The sequence below is a fragment of the Mastacembelus armatus genome, chromosome 5 (assembly GCF_900324485.2).
Source record: "Mastacembelus armatus chromosome 5, fMasArm1.2, whole genome shotgun sequence".
NCBI classification, from domain to species: Eukaryota; Metazoa; Chordata; class Actinopteri; order Synbranchiformes; family Mastacembelidae; genus Mastacembelus; species Mastacembelus armatus.
The window spans coordinates 8,842,744-8,867,070 of NC_046637.1; the positions used below are offsets into that span (position 1 = coordinate 8,842,744).

A 24,327-nucleotide genomic window follows, 5' to 3' on the forward strand; every position below is an offset into this window, starting at 1 on the left:
AAATTTAACTGTGGTACAGGCAGATGACAAAGGAACTTTACAATGAGAGGATCTGGTGATGCTTTGGGAGGTAATTTGCTACCATGTCCAAATTTCCCCTTAGAGGGAAGGGTCACTGCAAAACAAACAAAAAAAAAAAACTGTTCTGATCAATCACATCTATCCTTTGATCAAACATTTCTATCCTGATCTTTAGTAAGACATGAGGGTTCACTGGTTTGTTGAGCATGAAAATGATACAAGAAAGGAACCTGGAAGTTGGTCTGGAAATGACCAGTCTGGACTTTTATTTAGAAATTATTCCATCCAAAATTTCAGTGGGTACAAGGAAATGACAAGGCTATGAAACACCATGGCAATTGTGTGATTTTCCCCAAATACCCACCGTACCCGAGACATGACAGCTGGTCAAAAGAGCTTTTCATTTCCTGTCACACAGTCTGCATCTCTGGAATACAACCCTGCTAATGTTTCTCACCTTCTCCAAAAATCAGGGTGTTTGTTATTTGGATTTTCCTTCAATCACTGTAAAGTCTCATGAGTTTTTTCCATGGTGCAAGTTACTCTGTTTATACAGAAACACAAAAATAACAGTGTAAGTTACAACTAGGACATTGAAAAATAGTCCATGTTTCATGGTTCACCAGTCCTGCTCAGTGAGGCCTTGACCTCTTTATTCAATCCTCTCTTCCAGTCTGAAATTACTCCCAAATGGTGAGCCCTTTGACAACTCCTTAGAAACAGACCTTTGTATGTTTCTCAGCTCTTCATCCTCCTCACTGTAACATCTGCAGAGTCCTTCATCCCATCCCGAGTATGGAGAAACAGGACAGTTATTTTTAAGTGCATGTGTCTCTTCTTACCCCTTTCCCTTTTTCTTCCAGGCCCACCATCCCACATTTTTTTCTTCTTCTCTTTTGCTAGTTTTTATAAATTCATCCGGACAGCTAAAGTGACTTTCAGGGCGCTGTCGATGGGGGGAAAAAAAAGATGTGTTGAGGTGACAGAGCAGAGCTAGAGGCCTATACTCTGCAGGGTTTGTCTCTCGGCATTGTTGAGGTGGCCTGAGAACATGCTGTAACATGGCTGCTGGGCGAACTGCGTCAGGAAGTCTGTCAGGTAAGCCTGGCAAAACACAGACGATACATAGGTCAAAGTGTCACTGCACTCCTCATTTAGCCATGTTTCTACTGTAGCCCAGATCAGACAAAGCAAACACTAGATCTAGACGGAATAACCATGTTCTACCTTTACAATACGTAACCACTGACCTGTACATGTTCATGTGATTCAACAATAATAATGTGGCCACCCTATATTTGCATCACTAATATATATCACTGAGATTCACTGAGCAATTGCAGGTGTATTGAGCAAGCTGGATTTGGTTATGATAAAAAAGCTCAGCTGTGATTAAAGTTTGTGTTTATAGTGTCTATTTATGATTGTTTGGCCTCAAACAGCAGTCGGCAGTTGATACACACAACATACGTTTGTCTTATGTTAGTATAATATTAATAATAATAACTAACATCTTTACCTTGACAGTGGTTACTTAACTGTTTTTATTTCCAACTTGCTTAAACTATTAACAAAATTTCCATTTTGTTCAGACACTGGCAAACCCTGAAAAATAATGTATGATCAAATAACAGCTGTTCATCAGCAGCTTAAAATGCACGTTGCAAGGAGCGTCTTGACATTTTAGGATAGAAACCCACTCTCTTACACTGCTGACAATGCATGTAATCTTGAAACAGCATCACATCTCAGTGGAAAACCTATATGTGCCACCATAGATTATTATCATCACACACCAGACAACCCTGCACAACCCTCTAGAATGTCTTGTGCCTAAACACAAATCCTCCAGGCAGAAGAACATGTCCCAACTTATTAATCCACCCTGTTGTCCCACTAATGGTCATATTTGAGACGGGACATGTGAAATCCAAAATTTAAGAGTCTGTACCTGCAGATCAATCTGATATATAGGGTCTTTCAAGGCATCTGGATCGTCCTCCTCATCGTCCTCATAATAATCATCATCTGTGGGGAGAAGAAGAAGAACCAAAAAAAAAAAAAAAAAGATATTAGGAACTGCTGGAACAACAAGTGGCAAACAAAGAAAGTTCTACAGTTGAAGAAGAGAGGTGTATATCATGAAAGTTGAAATGAAAAATACAGGAATAGCTGATGCAATGGGGAGATACCAGTACCGTATTTGTTTGAGGCAATAAGATCAGAAAGCAGCTGCCCTGCCAGTCCTTCATCCTCCTCCTCCTCATCATCCTCACCCTCTTCATCCTCTTGTTCCTCCCACATACCACTGGAATCTTAAAAAAAAAAAAAAGAAGTGAGTGAAAAGTCTGCTGTCCTATTCTTTTTAGGCTTTTTTATTTTTTTTTTTGGAAATACACAATTATGCATCAAGTCAACAAAGAGCTTCACATCCCAAATATGACAAAAGGCATTGAAACTTTTTTTCTACTGAAAGTTGATAGGTAACATTTGCTATGTAACACCTTTCTACTTCAACAAACTTGTCCTTCACTGCTAAACTTCACTGCTAAGTTGGGATGTGTCAACTGCACCTCTGCACCTGAAGATGAAGCTTCATAAGCTGAAAGGAGCAATTGCACCATTTGTGCTCACCTTGACTCCAGTCTGCTGCATTCGCCCTGCTGGCATTTGCCTCCACTACTGTCGACAACTCATTGATGATCAATTTAAAGATCTTCACTAGCAAAGGAATGTTGGTCCACCGCTCAGGGTCTGGAGAAACACACAGTGAAGATGGGGAAGGAAAAAAAAAAAAAAAAAAAGCCATTAATGTTGTCACAATGTAATGCATTTACACAGAACTCTGTCTCACACCTAAAACTATGTGGAACCAATACTGCCATGTAATAATACAGCCTAGGTTATCAGGAGTCTTACTCTTGGCAGATTTAGATCGTGTGCGGATGCCATCGTCAGGGTTGTATAACTCTTCTCCTTTTACCACAATGTCCTGCAGACGTTTGTCATCCGTGTTGAGACCATGCTGCAGCAGCTTACAGAGTGCCACTGTGCTATAGACAAAAAAAACAAAAAACAAGTGAATAATTTCAGTTAAGCACATGTGACAGAGAAAACAAAAGCAGAATTTGCAAAGGAATGCCTGTGGAAAAAACAGTCACATGCATGGCTCAACTAGTATCATCCAGCTCCAGAACCACAGTACCACAGTCACCTTTATAAAAATATTGCCATCTACAGGCACAGAAAATAACAGCGGATGGACCTGCGCACAATATACACTATAACAAGACTTTTCTTTCTATATAGCTGCTCTTTTGGTGTGTGTTGACATTTTAATGGATGAGGAAGCCAAAACGAAACAACAAATTAATTTAAGGTTCAAGAATTTTTCTATAACATAATTCTTTCTTTTGCATTATTGACAATGCAGTCCCTAGCCTACTATACTTTAACTGACACAATGCTAAATCTATACCCTAACACCAAATCCCAACTCTCAAAATATCCTTTAAAAGTTGTGAGGACCACAATGATGGCATCAAAATGAAATTTGTCCATACAACTACACACATAATCAATGTACATAGCTATTTAAACAAGTATCATAATAATGTACAAAAGAAAAATCAATGTGCAATTTTAAGGTGGCAAAAACTGAACATACAGTTATATAGTTATAGATTATGTATAGTTAGTTTTTAATCAAATTCTTAATGAAGATGTTCCCTGACCTGACTTTACCCTCGTACTGTCCATAGAAGAGGTGCTGTCTACTCATCCACTCTGTCATGACAAACTCCAGGGCAGGTTTCCCTGTCGGCCCAGGCAGACTGCACAAGAACTCCAAGAGAGGATCCAGCTGGGAGTGAACCAGGTGGGCAAACACCATGATCAGAGACTGCAGAGGCAGGGGCGAGGACATGAAGAGAGAGAGAAAAAAAAAAAAAAAAAAAAAAGCAGGGAAGGAGAAGCAGTGAGGAAATGAAGGTAACTGTACTTAGTGGAACAGTAACAGTAAAGTATTAACAACTGTAAAGAACAAAGACAAGAGCAGGCACATCATTTATCAGCCATATATATGCCCAGGTTTTAGACTGTGAGTCCTCTCATGTCTGTGCACAGAATACAATTTATTTTTTGTGCTTATAAATGGATCAAGTGGTACACAAATATAAACATGAACAAATATTTCTGAACTACAAACACACAAACCACCTGTGCTGTTATCTATATATCAATGGATATATTTTGTGCATTTCTGAAATGCCGTTAAATTGAAACATATGCACAAAGTCTATTGACTGTTGCATGGTGGGAAACTTTCGACACCTGCCTTGAGGAGGCAACTGTATTTTTCCCTTAATTGTAAATTATATCTTAACCTTATATGTGATGTTTTTGTTTTCAGTTTTATTTTTTCCAAGTTTACAACTTTTAAAAAACAACATGCGGCTCTATATTAAAGTTACAAAGCCTTGGGATGTGGCTGATCATATTTGGCATTCACCACTAACAGCTACTCAAGAAATTTACATCACACAACATGCATTCGTTTGCATCTTTCCTCCCTACCTGCATGACGCTCAGTGTCTCCGCCTGTTGCATCTTGCTCAGAATCGCTCTGAGGATCTGGTCCAGTTGTTCCCCAAGCTCGGTTCCTGCCCGGGAGATCAGAGTGGACACCAACCTGCCCACGAAGGCAGCTGTGAACTCTGAGGTCCGGGGGTCCAGCAGCTGGTTGACCACCTTCATGACGTACCAGAGGCCGCTGTTCCCCTGCTCATCCCTCCACTGGGCAATCTGCTCGAGAGCAACAGAGACATACGCCCGCAGACACTCACCGCCGTTCTGGAGGGAGGAGGGCAGTCATAAAACACAAGGAAAGATAAGTGGAATCCAGAGTCAAAACTACAGCAGAGGTTTTGCAAATTACACGTTAGACCTGCCATCAACAGTCATGAGGAAGTATGCATAGAGAGAACAAACTTATAAATTGGGGTAGTGTGCTCAAAGTATTTGATGACATTTGCTGGACAAAGTCTTCTGATGCATTTGGTGTGGCCATGTCCTGTAACTTCAAAAAAAAAAAAAACATTGTTGTGTTTACCTGCATTATTGTGTTGTCATCGGTCCTTAATGTGCACTGTGCCACCACAGGGAATGCCTGGCACACCAGCATCTCTGACAGAGGGGGTTTCGTGTTGCGCACAACTGTGGTTAGGATGTCCATAGACGTCTGTTGTACCGACAGAAAAGAAAACTGGTCAAATTATGTTATGAATCTCAGAAAAACAAACAGAATTATCTTAATTATTGTTTTGGAAAAACAAAATATTTATTGCTCATTCTCACCACAGAACTGTAACTGAAATCTGACCATTTGATTTTGAGAGACAAATGTTGATCAAAGGGAACATTTGGTCCTGATAATGCAAGACAGAAGAACAGATGACTTTTGATATGTCTCTCCTTAGTTGCTACTCACAGCACAGAGTCCAGAGGGGATCTTGTCAGGGGGGGCCTGCATGATGCTGACCAGCGTTGGGATGAGACGCATCTGCATGGGGCCCTGGCAGCCTTCGATCTGTGCCAGTTCCTTAAAGATGTCCTGAGCCAGAGACGCCACCACAGGGTCTGAGGAGAAGGGAGGGAGACAGGTCCTGAGAAAAGACACAAGACGAATCTACATATCTCTTGATTTAAAATGCGTGTTCTCTGGGATACACTTTGTGATGGCTGCTTGACACAATGCAACACTTTGTCAAGAAAAAAAAGTTCTTCAGCAATTCCAGTCTGCACATATCAAAGCATCAAGTTGTGTCCTCTAACACTTAAGAGAAAAAACCTGGGAGGAAGTCATGTAGTATAACGATCTGACAGAGAGGATGTGATAAAAGGAACTATATCAGTACCATTGTTATATTTAAGGAAAATAGCGATTGTGAGGGGGCAGATCTTGTTCTCAGCACTGGTGGTGAAGGCCGGGTCGACGGTACAGACGATGCATAGTGTCTCCATGACGAGGGTTAGCACCTCTGAGCTGAACTGGGCAGCCAGCTGGACCAGTCCCTCCAAGACGCTGGGGAGGAAGGGCTGCAGGACATGGGTGCTCTCTGACAGCTTGAGCTGATCACAATACCTGGAGAATTTAAAGACTGACTTTATACAAAGACATTTACAGTAAAATATAATACCAAACCAACATTTTTTATAAGTTAATGACTGTTTAGTGAGTTGCTTGCTCACCCCCAGATGGCCCTGACCGCTGAGATGCGGACCGAGGGTGGCTGGCTGTCATGAAGCCCGCTGACAGTGGCCTGGAGGAACTGCTGGATGAGCTCAGGAGACATGGCTGCTGTGAAGCGACTGGCCGCCCACAGAGCCCTGCCAAGGAGGAATGGAGACGCCGCTGGTCAAGAGAAAATTAAAAACAAGAAACAGCAGTTAAGACCAATACAACACAACACAGGAGAAAACAGCAGTTCTAAATTTATTTTGCACTTTAATATTCAGTGTTATAGCAATGTGTTTCTTAAGAGGAACTGAGGCAATAACAACAGAGTAATTAACCAGTGTCAGTAATGTGGAAAACCCTTATATGTGTAAAATTACATTGCAAGGTGTCAGTTAAATCAAAAACAAAGACTAAACATCAGGACAACAAATGTTAAAGGTCTTGATTATTCTTTTTTGACAGGAATGGATCAATTTAAACCTAACAAGATTACTCGTGCTAGATTTTAGAGTGTTATGTGATTGATCATTTCTATAAATCCCAAAAAGACAGTTTTAAAAAAATCACCTGCCAGGTTGAGATCAGCGAGGATAACACTGGCCAGGAAACCATGCATGTCGAACTGGATACGACCGTTTTTCACATTCTCTGTGATGATGGTTTTGACTGAACCGAGGGCCAACATACAGGCCTCATGGATCTTCCACCTGAATGGGGAAATAATAATAATAATAATGATGGAAATTACATTTCTGGATTAAACGTACTGGTGTGCCTGAGTAAAATCAAATCTACATTTAAACCTGTTTCTTGCCATGTGAGCTTTTCTTAATTATCCACTGTCTTCGGTTACAGCAGGAATGTTTCAAATTCAACACTTTAAGAGAGTCTCTCCTCACCAGTGCTCATTACCACTGTTTCTGGCCTGCTCTGCCTCCTGAAGGTGTCTTGTTGCTGCTGCTGCCAGTGCTGCTGCGCTCTCATTTTGAAACTCTGCAGCAACAGCCTGCAAGCAGAGGCCAAAGGTTACCATCATTATGTACAGTAGTCACAAGATGGACCAGAAACTGACAAATGAGCCAAGAGTTGCTATGAAACCACTGAAAACTGGATCCACCTGACCCCTGTTTTACATGCGCTGCTATAGTAGAAATCACACTGCTCATAGTAAACAACAGCTTCCAGTCCTTTCTAGGCCAAGTGTTTCCAGAGATTTTTTTTTGTCAAGGAGAAGAATAAGGATGATCCGCTTTCACTTCTCCAGGACTATCCGTAGAAATACGTATCTAGCAGACATAAATGTCCTCCCAATCTCCGCAGGCCTGACTTCTACTACAAATAATTTTGTACAATAGTACCAAAATGCTGAATATATTGAATGTGATTGCAGTAGGATACAAATGATGTGTTTTTTTAAATAGATCTCACCAAAAGCAGGTCCTGAGCAGAGATCCTGACTGAGTAGGAGAAAGTGTCATCATCCTCATCCTCAACAAACTGCTGCGGGTTAGCCGTCCACACTTTGATCTGAAGAAAAAAACAAACAAAAACAGTGCAAACAATCACACCTGATGCCAGCAAATGTTGTACTTGCTTGCACATGCTTCAACCCAACACACAGCCATTTCAACTGCATGTGTTGCATTTATTCCTCACCTGGTCCTCTGTGATCTGCATGTACAGGATGATGTAGTAGATGAGTTCAGGGAGGGCTTTCTTCACTGTGCTTTTAAACTTGTTGTTCTCCAGCAGTGTGTGCACAAACTCAAAGATGCTGAACACCAGATTCTCAAAACCCAGAACTTCCCCTGCATCAAGCAGAAGAAGATTAGGAAAAGTGTTTCTACAACAAACCGAGTACATGAGATGCAGTAATCTCTGCTCACCATCGGAATCTATGGGATCATCCACTTCTTCTGTGTAGTTTACTTCTGTTCTTACATAAGTGAACCTCTGGTTAAGAAATACTCTATACCCTTAAATTTTACTATTTCTATTATTTCACAGGGGATTATAACACTTTCTTCTAAACAGAGGTGAAGGTGTATTGTTTTTGTTGGACAGTCAGCAGGCGACTTGCACATAGCAGAATGAGCTGCTGCAGAGACATGGATTAGCGGTTTATAGAGGCTGGTCTGTAACCTCAAGAAGACAAGTTCAATCCATGGTAAGTCTCCATTAGCCGACTGGGAAATGCCAAAACAGGAAGTCAACCCTCGAGTTATGTCCTCTTTCTGCGTGAAAACAAGAATGCTTTGATTGCACATGAACAGCTGTGGTTGTTGTAATAAGGAAGCTGCTAATACACAGCTGGCATTCTAAAGGATATAAAGCTGCACTTTCAGTCAGCGTGTTCCACACAATGGGTAAAATCTGCTGCATGGAGGACACCATGGGTTTGGGGAAATTCTTCACCAGTGCTGTTACTGCCTGGGGGAGGAAGAAGAAGAAGAAATACAGATTTAAAGTCTGCAGCTGCTACACATTTTCTTTTTACCAATACCAATTCGTTTTCATTCCAGCACTGAGACTGTCTTGCAAAGAATATATCTACTACCACCACTACATAATGTGAGCCACAAGTACCTTGTAAGAGGTATAATCTATTAAATTACTACAGATGTTATGTCATATATTGTACATTTATATTTGAAAAAAAGATTTATCTTTCAGTGCACTATTCTAAACTTTGTCTGCTTCTGCAATAAATAAAAAACTGCAATAAATGAGGTCGATGCCACAAACCAACTTCGAGCCACTTTGGCCCAATAGCGCCTCTCACCTTGAGGACTTCCATCTTGAGGCCGCTATCAGAAGAGGGGCCATCAGGCATCTGCAGAGCCTGCACAAATGCCTCTGTGAACTGCTGCACCACAGGGAAGATCAGTGCTTTGGCTGCACCCTACACACACACAAAATTTCAGATTGAAATAAACAGCCAGTTTATCCACCGCTGTCCTTATGTAGCTACACGACCCCATATTTTATGTTGCTATTTCACCAAGTTGCTCCTGTAAAAGAGGTAATGAGACTTTCGGTTTAACTTTAAAAAATATATTGAATCAACAGAATGTCATGGTAAAACTAAAAAGGCAAAGCAAAAATGTTCTAATACACAATTAATTCAAAATCAATCTATTATGCAATTCTTCATAAAATATCTGGAAGAAAATCAACATGTGCTGCTGTGATTCACCTTTTCAAGTTCTTCAATAGCACAGATGAGGTTGGCACAAGTGGTGAATATTTCCACTGCTCTAGAACGAGTACGAATACTGTAAACCTGCAACAGATAGGGAACATTAATAAAGAACCCAACTCTCATGTCCATCCAGACAAACAATACTGCAACTAACAAGTATTTTATAAACCAATTAATGAGCTAATTAAAGGGCAAGTGTTGATTAATCAGATTTTTACAAAGAATATAACAAAGCCTCTGTTCAACATTTTATTGTCAAGATAGGCACTTAAAAAACGAGTTTGCTTCACATGTAATAAAAAATAAACAATGCAATTTTTGAAGACATTTAATCAGATCTTAATTTTTTTTTTTACATTAAAAAAGGCACTTGATTACTAGAATTGCACACTTCAAACAAAAGTGAGTGACGCATCAACTCTAATGGAGGAGAAAAAAAAAAAAAAAAAATGCTATCAGACATCCACTTGAACATCGCTAGACATTATCTTGGTGAGCTGCATGTAAGAATGCCTAAACCAGACATTACTGGATTTGTCTCCCTTGTTAAAAGCAAGCTGTATATACAAAGGCAACACTGCCCCTCCCTGAAATCAACTGTATTTGCTCACCATGTGAGAACACATTTCACTCTGACAATCTCCCGCTGTGGCTGCATATGTTATAACGACAACTCCAGATTATCTCTGGCCGTGATTCTCATGACACTGCCGAGGGTTTATATGTGAACACAGAAACATTTAAACCACACCAACTCCAAACTGCGTCAGACATCAGAACAGTGGTGTGTGTGTGTGTGCCGTTTTCACAGACAGCTTCACTGACACACACAAAAAGAAGTCAATTGGCGTGAGAACCATAAACATTTGACTGGATGACTGATTATCTGACCACATAACAGAAAAACTAGAACAAGTAGAACCCACCACTGTTCACATAACAGTGTAAAAAGTGTATAATTGTGGAAAACATGACTTTTACTTTTCTCCACCTCTGCCATTTTCATCTCTGCAGCTGTGCTGTGGCAGATAGGTGCATTACTTCACCTAACTAATCAATGATTACATTTGTTGCCAACTATTTTAATAAATGATTTTTTTTTACCAATTTTAGCAATTAGTTGTTGCCACCCTACTGCAATTACCTAAATGTAATGATTAGTTGTAGAAGCAGCCATGTTCTGAGTTTTTATATCAGGGACAAAATGTTAGTTTTTAATAACAGCTTTAGGTCGAGGCGAGTGGGAAATGTGCTCGATGCTGCATCTGAACACAGTTTGCTTCTGAGATGGAGCAGCATCCTGAACATGGGAGAGCACAGATGGCTTGATTTTGAAAAAATGCCTCTCTACAATTCTCTGCCCCAGCTCAAATTTTCTCCTGTTTTGGACACTTACATAATCCATTTAACTTAATAATGCAATCAGTTGTGTGCTCAACCTTAGTGACAAGAAGAGGCAAAAGCTGTAGCTGTACCTCAGCCATGGTGAAAATCTTGTACATTTCAGGTAGGATGACTGGAGCCACCAGTGGCATCTGTGTATCTGTCACCTCCCGAGTAAACTCTGCAAACAGTTACATACATGTAAGAGGAGACAAAGTAAAAAGAGTTTGTTGCTTTAATACTTACTATTTTCTTTCAAGTGTAAAACTATTAAGGATATACAACGTGAAAATAGAGAGATCTATAGCATGACTGATTAAACGAGTGGCTGCTAATTATAAAGAAATGAGATGAGAGTGGATCTTATTACAGTACATACCTGTTAGGACCCTCATAGCTCCATGCACAGCATTGACATCACCACTGACCAGCATCTCCATCAAAAGGGTGAAGAGCTGTGGCCAGGCCTCTGGCCAGTCCCAGTGGGCGATGGCAGATACAGCATATGCGACACTGGAACGGACTTTGCTAATCGACTCCCGTAGACCACTTGGCAGAAGCTCTCTAATGGCTGCTTTAGCCTGGAGGAGGACAGCAGGAGCGTCATAGTATTTGGCTCAAAACCCATAAGCACCAACTCTCCAACTTTTGCCAGTAAGAGACAAAAGAAATGCTAAGGTAAAGAATAATTTACCTGATCTGTGGTTTCAGGAGGCCTGAACTTCTCTGATTGGGAACACCAGTGAGTCTCCACATACTGTTTCAGGATGACTGATGCTAACTGCAAACACACACAATGAAAGAGCCACATTTAAAAGGTGGCACAAATGTGATACAGCTGGTAACAGACACGGTCCAATTATGCAATCAACGCATAAACAGATTGCAACTGGCTGTAATTTCTGCTCACCTGCCGGATGGCCAGTGCTCCCTGAGGGTCAACTGTCAGTTCTGCAAGGTGAACGCCAAACTCTACAACACGAACACATGAGCAAGGAGCACAAAAAATAAATCAATGAATGAAACCAAACTCAGACAACAAGCTCAGATTGTGGCCTATTATAATAAGATATATACCAACTACTAGTTGTTGCATTACTTTTAGTTGTTTAAAACAAATATTTAAAACATTTGCTTGTATTTTGTCATCAAAGAATCTTCTACCGCTAAAATTAAAAACTCCCGCCCCCCCCCACCAAAGACTGGAATGAAAAAAGGGACATGCTTGTTTAATCCCTGGGAACAGTTACTACAGTAGGTCAACAACAGCTCTGTGCCAATTCCAGTGACAAAGACAACACTATATCAGCAGAATTTCTTCCAAGATGAGGGTCTATAAACAAACATGTTACAGCGCAAAAGGCACCAAATGTCCAGGAATTATTGTGATTCTCGGGTACCACAATAAGTGTCAGTAATGCTGATTTAGGTTCCAAAACTAACAGTGGTGTAAAAATCCAATGTAGAATCCAACTAAACTGAAAAAAAGCCTATTTGTTTGAAACTGCACTGGCAGGCATGCAGAGAGTGAGAGGCAAACACAGAGCTGATGCTGATGAACCTCAGCTCTGAAACAGCTCTCTCTCACTGGGGTTTACTAAGGCTGACATCAGGCACCAGAAGACAATGTTAGTGCTGACAATCATACAGAGCAGCTGCCTTAGAGAGGGGCCAGCGGAAAAGGGTTAGCTTTGCTGCAACTCTGCAGTATAGCCGAGTGTGCACAACTTGCCTTTCATCAGGGCCATGAGGATCATGGGACATACAATGGAAAGTCCAGTGGAGTATAAGCTGCAGCCACTTGGTACTGTACCTATCTGTTCCATTTTAATTCTTTAGTAGTTTAAAGGACTGAAATGTTGTGGGTATTATTTCCCAAAAATAAGGCTGTGCAAGTTTTGGAACTTGAGGCCGCTATCAGAAGCAGTTTTTACATAAATATAGATGTGAGACATGTGGTACCACTGTGCTGATTGACTGGTGCTTGGTTCTGGATATGTGATTCCAGAATATAGATGTGTATAGGCTGAAACATGAACTTAATTTCAATCATCCCACTCATTTTTGACAATTCATTTCTGGATCATATCAGTGCAGATAATGGTTCTAATATGTGTATGCATGGACATTGGATTAACATAAGGTCTAAGACACTCTTTGTCCTTTAACAATGAAAAAGGCCTGTAGTCTCTCTCTTCTCTTATGTGTATCACACTGGTCTTGATATTCAGAGCAGCTAAATAAAAATGATTTTCATTCCAATTATTTTCTGAGTTAATTGTTTGGGCTATGTCAAGTGCTAAATTAAAGATCTCTGTTCCTTTATCCCTACAGTCCAACGTTATGCCTTCAGATGGATCAGTTCACTATCATTAATGACAAAAACAATCCTGTTCTGGCATCTATGAAGCTGTTTTTGCTTTGAAACCATAAAATCGAGTATTGGGTTATCAAAACAGGTTTCCGATGTATTTTACTACATGATTCATCTCTTTGCAGCTCAACAGACCATGGAGAAAGCTGACAGCCTGTTAGGCGGGATCCGCGGGAGAAAGCCCTGGAAAAAAACTTCGCGGGAAAACCCATCATCCCGCATCCCACTGGTTGCCAGGGCAACCGCGAAATACTTTAAGAATAGGATTGGATGTGACGTCACTTCTGTTACCACAACTAGGGTAGCATTGTGTGTGTATGTGTGTGTGTGAGTGTGTTTGTTAACACATATTAGTTGTTAAACAACAGTTAGGCTAGTATTTAACGATTCCGGTGGCTAACGGTTGTTGCTACCGTATTTCACCGTTTCCAGGTGACGTTATTCGACTCTAACGAGACTAGAACGGTGTGTGTAGCTAGCACCTCACAATTACACTACATTAGCTTAAACTCACGTCATATTCCGGGTAAAGTAAAGTTAACGTTATACTGAGGCAGAGGAATAACGCAGTCCTTATCCACCCTGTTGCTGTGCTGCTGAGGCCGGGGTTCACACAGTCCCCATGTGCTTTACTATCTCTGTTCCGGCGGCTAGCTGCGACCTGTGAGACCACCACGTCAGTTTGATCGGGACAAGGGGAGCCCTAAATCCTGGGTAAGGATCCCAACTTTCCGTGAATTGAAATGCTAATTGAGTCATCACTAACTAACGTTAATGAAAAACGGCCTAACATGAGGTTAGCTACCGGAAAACCCGACGGTTCCCTGGCTAACGTTTTGTCTATTAGCTGAGTTACTCCTCAGTCTAGTTGGCACAGTCAAAGTTACTAAGCACTGTTAGAGAGCAGCTGTCCCGCCGCGTCCTTGCCGTTAATAAGCGACACCCCCCGGGAGCTAACCCCCTGTAACTCCCTCGGATACAGAAACTAGCCACCGCTCACCCTCTGTCACTTCCAGCACTTTGATCTGCTCCTCCGCGGCGGCGCGCACTTCTTGGACCGGGGACAGGATGGCCGTTAGCGTCTCGATCAGAGCTTCTTTCAGGCCCTGTTGGACCGGGCCGGCGGCCGAACCGGGCCGAGCACTACCAGCCGCACTCATGCCTGCTGTGTTGTCACCCGCAGCCCGCTAGAGTCAATCCACCACAAGCACCACCCGGGGAGGAGCAGAGAACCACAGCGGCGAAGCGCGCCAATGCATGGAACTGTGGAGGCGGGGTTTTCCACGAGAGGAAGCACATTTTGTCGGCCCACGTGTTTTGGGGGTTTTCCTGTGTTATTTTAAGCACTAGCCCCCTCTTGTGGAGCGGCGGAAAAGCCGCTGAAGCACTAGGCAGCTGGGTGAAAGAGACCTTTTTTTTCACTGACTACTGAATATTTCAAAGAGACTACATAAATTCAGAGGGTTTTTAAAATAAAACAGGCCATTGATATCAATACACTGATGTAAGTATGTAGTAGTGAATACATTTCAAAATTCACTTCTCTCCAAGATTTCAATCTTGATGGCCATTATTTGTTTCTACACCTAACAAAGCTAAATAAAATACCATGGAAGTGGATTTTATTGCCACCTAGGATGTATGTATGATGTAACCAGTAAGTCTGAGTAAAATTACAGGTTATTTATATTAAGAGGCTTTAAATAAATACTTAGTATAAAAATGTTTCATTATACTAACATGAACATTGACAGTAGCATCTTTCAGTGGCTTAGTTTTGTCTTTGACAGGTATGCACCTGTTTTGATATCACTAATTATGCTGTAGCTACATGATGGGATCCATATAGTAAAAAATATGCCGACAGCCCCATCCACACACTTTTACCTATTTTGGGGCTCTTTTCCTTTTGTCTGGAAAAGCCTGTTTGGTTTTCCATTAAGGAAAATCTTTATGCAACCGCACACAGTACTTTGGAAAACAAATGTGCTTCCATCTTTGTTGCAACACTTTGGAGTAGACACTGTGCTGGTTTATCATGCTTCTGTGTACCACCTCAGACCCATAAGCTAATGCTTTCACACATTTGGTGTGGTTGAACCTGATTAGCCTGTATAGTCTTTTGACCTAAACACCATCCAGCACCTTTAGGATGATGTGATCCGCAATCTGCAAACTATGTTATTCATCCAATGTTTAGCCTCACTGATGTTATTTTGCCTGAATGTGAGAAAAGTCCAGCAAAAAGTTCCAAAATCTTGTGCAAAGTCTTTCCAGGGCAATGGTGTTACTAAGGCTGACATCAGGCACCAGAAGACAATGTTAGTGCTGACAATCATACAGAGCAGCAGGGATATGTGTGTTTCAGGTGTTCCCATACATTTGGGGATGAAATGTATCTGAAAGATTAAATGAACAGAAAGCAGTTTTCTGCCCTGCGTGATTCAGTTCAGATTCAGCTCTTAAATGGCTTTAGCTGAACCGAGTCTACTCAGTTACTTGTAGACACAGTGAGTGGTTCGATGCCGTGCAGATTAACTAGTTGCGACAGGCCCCTTGTCAATTGCAGTAGATTGTGAAACCTCTGATAACAGGTGTAGTCTCACCTGAGCTTTCAGAGGGCCTGAACTTTCATTACACCATTCTTGCTTCTCCATTCTTTGCATAGACAAGTGTAACATAAACCACTGTGAAATGAAACAATAGCACAATTATTTGTGAGGCATGACTGTCAGTCTGCACACACTGCCACCCCTAAAGAGGCGATGGGTCATGTTACTGAAGGAGGAATTACCAGCTTCACCTCATAACCCTGTTGCTCCAACAAGGAAACAGATGGGGTATCAACAAGATTTCCATGAACGTGAGATGAACATGTCACATGGTGACTGTCTGTCTCTTCTTGGACGTGGATGGTTAGGACCTCTCTGGTTGGAAAGTCTTCACTGTGTGCTGCAAATACATACCAATTTCATTTCTTTTAATCTATTGAGCATGAGTGCTTTTGAAAGTCATTACACAGATTACTCCTTTTGCAATTCATTGTGTGCCATCAACAATAAAGAGGACATGACAGGCCTGGTTGCAATGAGACTTTTGTTTCTTTCTTTAAACACACTGGCTAAATATGCAAAAGAAATAACCTGATCCATGACTCCCCCATACCTTAAACCTATACACTTAAATCTATGAATACATCTGCGTCTCTTAGTGTTTCTCTTTGGAAAAATTAAATACATGAAAACACAGCAAATTCTGAAAACACTTAATGCCAAATTAGAAAACCCAGATGTTTCTTTTTTCTTAAACTGGCTTGTTTTTGCACATTATCATTGCTGCAGTTCTTAAGGAGTAAGCCACCGCAGTAAACCTGGGGACTCAAATTACACTAAAAAGTCAAATAATTATATACTAGCCCATTACTATGATGATGCGTTCCCATGGAAGCAAGTCAGTGTGCAAAAATTGCCTGCCTTAACATCTATCTTTACAAAGCTCAGTTTATGGTAAAACTGTCAGAGATTTATAAATTAATTATATGTTGGTGCAGTTGTATTGGATTGCATTCAGTTGTACAGTGAGTGCAGTGACACTAAGCTGGTCTACAGTCTCATCCATTGGCCTTTTGCAGGCAAACAAGGCAGTAAACGTCCTTAAGACATAAAAACTTTTTTTTGCTTAAATTTTGCCCCCTCATTTTTGGCTGGTGTATTTACCGTATCAGGACCAAAAAGGACTTACGGATTTATAACCCTTGACTATTCAGTTCTGAGAGACTTGTTCTGTATGTTTCAGTAAAATACATTCCAAAAAAAGTGAGACGTGCTGGCTTTGACTTTGGCAAAGGTTTACACTTGGCTGCCAGTCTTAAGTACACATATCTAAAACTAGTGCAGTCTAATGCAACAGTCCTGCAGTAAATCCTACCTTGTGATAGAGAAAATGTTTAGTTTCTTCCCAAAATGTGTCAGAGACGCATTGGTTCAACTCCATCAGTTTGGAGGCTGTAGTTTGGTAGTTAGATGTGCACCATCAGTATCCTCTTTTCAAAACACTTTAATACCTCACCTACATTTGTTTGTATACATATTTATGCAGTTTTACATATATACACATCACGTGTCTGTATAAATTAATCATTTTTGCTAATGTGCTTTTTCTCATGCCTTTATATATAACTATTTTCTGTTTTCCTAGTAAAGTACTGTGTAACCTCTGCTTCTGATGAGCTCTATAAAAAAAAATTAACTATGTTTTATTGAAAGGTGTTACTACACTCAATTCTACCCTCAATGATAGAAATGGGAAGGACAAAATATGAGAAACACCACTCACTAAACATTATCACTATTTTGTAGGGAGGACTGGTTGTAGGACTGTTGTATTAAATTGTATTTGTTTTAGCTTGGTGTACCTAGTGAACTGACAAATGATTGTATGTGATGTAGACCTCAGATAAGAGGATCTAGCATACTGAATGTAGGAATGAACCAAACACTAATACAACAATTTCTTCTTGTTTAAGCAAAAAGAATTTGGTTTATGTAGAAACAAGCAATGTTTTGCAATTGGATATTTCCCTCTCCTTCAAAAGAGTTAAAGCTAAAATTAAAAAAAAAAGAAAAAGAAAAAAAAAAAAAGAATACCCATCCCATCGCACCCAGGATTGCCACCTTCTGAAAATGTATGTAGATGTTACTGACATAAAGCAAAGGAGGCCTGGGGGTAGCTCACAAGGGAGAGAGATATAAGTGTACAGTACATATATATAAAATATAAAATCTGAAATATATTTTATATATATATATTAAATTGTGTTAAAGTTCAGCATCTTTCACTACACAGCATTAAGGTGGTGTGTCTGATTATCTTTTTTTCTTCATTTTTTTCTTCATATTCTATTATATAAACCAGAGGAGAGTCAAAGCAAAACAACTGAATCAATGAACAAACAAATGTGGGGGAAAAAATGGAAACTAAGCAACAGACGAAAGGCCTCGCCCCGATCCGATGACTCTCCCCCCTCAGCCCCCAACATAGGGGGGAGCTAGCGCAGACGAGGTGGGACAGACCCGTCCAGCTGTACAGCGCAGTGAAACATAACTTACATATTAGCTCATTTTTACACGTACAGTCGTGATCAAGGCACAGGGATCTTCTACAAGTTATTTTTTTCTTCAATAAAGTTGTACAAAATAATACATTTTACAGTCTGTACAAGAATAATAGTCCAGCAGTAAAATAAAGACAGACATTTAAAGCCAGGAGGAAGAGGAAGTGGGTATGGGAAAGGTGAGAGAACAAGACAAAAGGTGGGATGTGGATGGGGGGGGTGGTCTTTGTGTGGAGAGGGAGGGGCTGATGAGAGCCAGAGCATGTGTGTTAGTGCACGTGTGTTCCCAGGTAAAAATGTTGCATCCAGTCTTGATAAGTCCATTTCCATTAATTTCCTTTACTTCACGGCTTCCTTTTGCATCGTTCCTTATTAAATAAAATCCTTTATTTTCCATATGTTGAGTACTTCTCAAACAGCAGCATGGGGGGGATATGTGTGTTTCTATACGAGTGTGTGTGTCTGTGTGTAGGTAAGGGGATTTAAATGGTGCACAAAGGCAGATCACACACACAGTGTACGCCAACACACAACATGGCGTATAATCTAACATAAACTTAAAAGTTGAATTGTGTTATTACAGGAATATATAATATTTATATTTATATATACATATTTATATACACACACATATATAAATATCTATATATCTCTTTATATATATATATCTATCTATATCTATATATCTATATATATAGATATATATATAGAGAGTTTGGATTTTTTGCACTGCATGAAGTTCACTGGTATGCATGAATTTATGCATTGTATGGTGTTTTTCTCTTTTTTTTTTCCTCTTTTTTGTTGTTTACGGCCATCCCTCCTCAACTGTTTTCTTGAAGAGCAGGTCATGTGAGCCGTGTAGTCTTATGTTCAAGTCGCGTCCACAGGCAGCAGTTAGTCAATTAGTCCATCCTCCAGCACAAAAAATGGCTCACAACCCTCTTCTCTATCACTTTGCCACCCTCCATGTCCATCTGTCTGTTCCTTCTCTTCCTCCTGGTTTATCTTCAGCCCACAGTGAATTAACTACCTCTCTCTCAGGATGCATTATTTAATTCAGCCTCTGCCAACTGTTAATAGCAGGAGGACTCGGTTTTAAAAGTGTCTGTTGTGTATGTGACTGTGATATGAGACATTAAAACCTATCTTAGGGTTTTGAATGTCTTATCTTGTAGTGTGTGTGTGTACCTGCGAGTGTGTATGTTCATATATCTGAGAGAGAGAAAGGGAGCTAAAAGAAGGGTTAGCCTGCACTGAGACATTTTAGGCCTCTTTCTTGGGTCAAAGTGTTGCCAAGAACAGCAGTCATTTCTGGCTAATAGTTAATGAAACGGTTGTTGGTGCATCCTTAACTGTGTTTCCTTAAAAAAAAAAAAAAAAAAAAAAAAATTCCATTGTTCTGTTTTTCTGAAATTGTAATTGTGTTACCAGGAGAAGTCGTATCAGGGTGGAGGGGAGAGCAGGCGGTCAGTCACTCGCTCAGTTTGGTGAAGGTGGTGGAAGTGGACAGGGTGACTGGCTAACTGGGTGTGGGGGGTGGATAGGTAGGTCAATAGGCCGATAAGCAGACCGGATGCCCCTGCCCATCACAACAGCTCATACTGTCGTAGGTGCATCCTCTGTATGATGTCACGACAGTCATTGAAGACACGGCGGATGTTTTCTGTGTCGACTGCGCAGGTAAAGTGGGGGTAACAGTAATGCCGTCCATCCCCACTGGCTGTGCTGATCCTCTGCAAGAGAGACAGAAAGAAAGACAAGTTAGTTCTATAGGACAATGGCACCAAGCCTTTGTTATGTGTAAACCCACAGAAAAACACCAAGAGATGAACTAAACACCGTATCAACACATTTTTAATGGATTTAAAACTGGATATTGTTGAAGTTTTCATTCATACTATATGACTAGATGTGTCAGACGGACATTTCAACCATTCAGCCAGAGTGTTTAATTTTTTTTTTCCAAACTTGATAACCAATTTTCACACAATTTAAACTGCAAATATAGTGTTCAGGTGTTACAGCTGACACAGTATGTCCATCTATCCATCCGTCATCTACTGTTTATTCCAACTATCTACGGTTGCAGCGGGCCTGGAGCCAATCCCAGCAGACATTGGGTGAGAGGCAGTGTACAGCCTGTACAGATTGCCAGTCTATCACTGAGTTGACACATTGAAACAACCACTCATATTCACAAGTACATAAAATTTAGAATGACACAATATAAGGATGTTTTTTAATCAAATCTCTTTTTTTTTTTCTTTTCAAATTTGATAAGCTACACCACAATCTTTAAATGTTCTCCCTGGCAACTGCAGGTGTACTCCCTTGGTACACATATCAACCCCCTGGTTGGAAGTCACTGTTATAGGACATGCTCACACATTCCAGTAAAATCTACTGAGAATTTCTTTCAGACAAAAAAGCCTTTACACACTGCAACTGAGTGGAACATTAAAATGGCCATCTGCGAGATTTCTGTTTGGATTTTCAGTCTTTGGTGTTAAGCTGTCACTGTGGCTTCGCATGGCACGTCCAAGGAAACATTTGCCAGTAAGACAGTGTGATCAAACTGTGATGTCTTTTACTTTGGGTTTTCAGTTAACTGCTTTTGCTGCTTCTGGACATAAAATACACTAATTCCTCTCAATCATAATTCATGAATAATGGTAAAATGATACATTATAATGTAATGGGAATAATATTAATAAGATTCAAATAGGTAAACACCATGTTTCAAATACACTAGATTTGAAAATTGTTATGAAATTGTTATGTTAGGTTCGTTTTTCATACTTTATGCTACACTGTCTTGTAAATTGTAAATAGTACAATTATAAAAACATGACATCAACAGGGAAGCAGATCATATTCAAACAGAAGCACAGGAGCTAATTACCAGAAACTCATCCCGAATGAAGTACTTTGCCCTTGTGACACGTGGATCCTCACCTGGCTCTGGTATTGCTGTTGGATAAGAAATAATCAGGTCACATTTAAACTTTTGCACTGTGCTACATATCACTATGCAACATTTTCACTATTGCTTATTGACTCCTGTACGTCCATGCTATTGTAAAATGATGGCTAAACCTGTAAGAAAAACTGTGTTACAGTATGTACTGCATACCCACAGACATCAGTGTCAACCTCTTACCATCATCGGGTGTAGTGTAGCGTGCAAACTCTGGGAAATACTCCTCAATTTTAGATTTCCCTGCCAAAACCTTCTCAGCAAGCAGGTCCTGTTTGTTCAGAAAGAGGATTACTGAAATTGTCCGTAGCCACCTGTGGAGGGAAATGAACAAGTTTAGTGCCAGATATCTTAAAATTTTTGTTGAGGACCCAAAAAACAGTGGTCTGTTGCTTGGAAGTCCACACTTTTCAAGCGGCATTATGTTTTAATAGGCTTTGGCTGAAGACCAAGAGAATAATTTACTTTCTGGAGGTCTAGGCTGAAAAGGTGTTGAAGCTCCTGCCATGAACAACCCCATATACTGTGACAGAGAGAGAGGAGAAGAAAGAACGCAAGGTCCTCTCCCACTGTATATACACCCCAAGCAACAGTTCTATTGTTCCATGTTCAGAAAGCATATCAGGACAACACTGTCAAAGTCCGACATGTACACAAATGCATTATTTGTTTTGTACTACAGCACGCATTGCAAATTGCAAACTGAGGGTTTACCCATGTGCTTATGTTTAACCAATCATGGCTAAATGCTATGTCTTAACTATTAGCCCAACAAGCATGGTGCATAACATACACTCATATTTGTTAAGATTTAAAACACTGATTTAAGCAAGTTGGCCATGACGCAAATCTCAGAACATTGTGTTCTGCTTGTTTACCTGCAGTCTGATACACTGATGTCCTGTCTCCATTACTGGCAGATTTTTTTTTTTTTTTTTTTTTTTAAATCTCTGAGTTTTTCCAAAAACAGAACATGTTGCTGTGACACTATTCTGTTTACTTTTTTTTTTGTTAATTAGTTTGTTGAAGTAGTTTATTATAATGTCACATATTTGTGTTTTCCTGTCGGATGTGAAACAAAGTTTCCTGTGACTAGGGGTTGAAGATTAACCTACTGTCCTATGTCAGTGTAATTACTAACGTTAACGTTAGTTTCTTCACCTACATGCTGTGCTCACTGTTTGGTCAGGCTGTGTGTCACACAGTGGGTATCATGCTGGAGAAGTGGAGCACTATATAAATAGTGAACTCTCTGCACATCCCTAGCCAGTACAGGCTCGCAATGCCATGCCAGCAGCAACACTACAAAGAAGCCTGTCATAGTTGTAAATGTGCTTTGTTCTAATGTGCTGGGAAAGCAGAAACATATTCAAATATATAGCGATGTGTGTGGTGGCTTTCTAGCCCATTGAAAAGTAAACCAGTTTTTAGAAGTGTCACAAGCTGAACCAGCTCCCAACTGACTCTAGGACCAGCTCCTAGTTTAAAACGATAACTAGCACTTAAATAGTGTTGTTTGAAAAAGGGGGTATGAGTGACCCTCACCCTTGTGTAAACAGTGACCATGATAGAGAAACTACAGTGGAAAAGAAAAGTGGAACCAAGCACATCATCCCCTGCCAAGTTACAGTCGTGGGATGCTCCAGGATACAGCTCTTTAGGTTCCCGTGGAGGAAACCCTACAACCAGGGCTGTGTATGGGAACCTTAGTTGTGCTCATCACATGTGGGTTGACATGTATGCATGCTTGCTTTCACACGGCCAGTAGAAAATCCAATTGAGCTTGTTGTAAACGATGATGCTGAACGCTGAAGTGACAGTCATCAGTAAAAACCAACACCTCCCACACCATCAAACACCAAACTTAAAGTAATTTTATCTTTATCACTACACCAATTTCTACAACTGATACTGACAGGGTCACCAGAAAAGACCATGGGTCCCACAAAAAAACGTATTTTAACAAGGTTAGTATAGTAGATATGAGTGAATGTTGCCATTAATAAGGTAGCAACTATGAGACCATCAGAAAGCATTAAACATTTTTCAAATACTGTTACAAAGCTCAAACCATTTTCTACTCCAATATGTAAATGACCAATGATACATTGTCACATTGAGCAACACTTTTAATTGTCACATATAAAACAAGGAAGTGTATGAGTTCATGCACTGATGGTAACATTTGTGTTAATAGAACGTAAAATAAACATCAGGCAAATTTTAATTCCTCTGCAGCCACAGGGTTACAGTATGTGACACAAGGTGACTGTATATAAACACTGGGACTGTTCTGCTGTTATACATCAATAGTAACTGCATCTGTTCATTTATACAGGTAGTGGTAATATTGTATGCTGTATGCATCTTTATTCCCTCCCTGTGTTGGACCAACCGCAAATGAAATTAACATCAGACAATAATAAAGTGGCACTTGTATCATGTTTGATTATCAAATGCAGAAAGAAAATCTCATCTGAATTCAGGATGCTGACCTGTTGTTCCAGATGTTCTTGAAAAGGTTGAGGGCTTCCTGTAGTCTGTTGGTCTGATTGTCTTCTCTGATCACCATGTTGTAGCTGCTACTCGCCACCACAAAGATGATAGCTGTCACATCTGTATCACACACAACAGATCAGCTTTAACACAGCAACAGTGACCCAAGGTACCAAAAAACTCAAGACACATGCACCTTCTTTACCTTTGAATTTAAATAAATACATTGGTCAAGAAAAAAATGTCTGGACATAAACAGATAATAAATACTGAGACCAAGCATAACACAAATGTATTCACATATGAAATGCTTCATCATTACAATAAAGCAAGAAACATCCTACCATTAAAACACTGGATCCATTTCCTACGTTCATCCCTCTGACCTCCAACATCAAACATGCTGTGAGAAAAACAAATTTTGTTTGACACCAGAAAGTCTTTTACCTGTTAAAAGACATGTATATCATATGACAACAAATAAAATAAAAACAAGGCTGTCTCAATAAAATCAAAGGAT

General features: G+C 40.2%; 2 protein-coding genes across 2 annotated transcripts in view; both read right to left on the minus strand.

Annotated features, from left to right (window-relative positions):
- Positions 1–258: 258 nt before the first annotated feature.
- Positions 259–14,502, minus strand: ipo9 (importin 9). Its single transcript, XM_026307583.2, has 24 exons — positions 14,219–14,502; positions 11,755–11,816; positions 11,539–11,625; positions 11,224–11,425; positions 10,937–11,025; positions 9,456–9,542; positions 9,042–9,161; positions 8,589–8,689; positions 8,146–8,204; positions 7,916–8,067; positions 7,688–7,786; positions 7,159–7,265; positions 6,827–6,966; positions 6,271–6,433; positions 5,937–6,163; positions 5,510–5,658; positions 5,132–5,260; positions 4,597–4,872; positions 3,756–3,922; positions 2,941–3,074; positions 2,656–2,775; positions 2,220–2,336; positions 1,973–2,049; positions 259–1,125 (listed from the first exon to the last, which is right to left on the minus strand). The coding sequence occupies exons 1-24, from the start codon at positions 14,376–14,378 to the stop codon at positions 1,015–1,017; spliced, it is 3,135 nt and encodes a 1,044-aa protein (XP_026163368.1). The 5' UTR covers positions 14,379–14,502; the 3' UTR covers positions 259–1,014.
- Positions 14,503–17,987: 3,485 nt separating this feature from the next.
- The window catches only part of LOC113130371 (guanine nucleotide-binding protein G(s) subunit alpha-like), a 29,429-nt gene continuing 23,089 nt past the window's right edge, over positions 17,988–24,327 (minus strand). Inside the window, exons 8-12 of the mRNA XM_026306942.1 lie at positions 24,152–24,210; positions 23,807–23,927; positions 21,495–21,625; positions 21,237–21,304; positions 17,988–20,067 (exon numbers count right to left, since the gene is read on the minus strand). Coding sequence (XP_026162727.1) covers positions 19,921–20,067; positions 21,237–21,304; positions 21,495–21,625; positions 23,807–23,927; positions 24,152–24,210 — 526 coding nt within the window. The 3' untranslated portion in view covers positions 17,988–19,920. The remainder of the gene's footprint in view (positions 20,068–21,236; positions 21,305–21,494; positions 21,626–23,806; positions 23,928–24,151; positions 24,211–24,327) is intronic.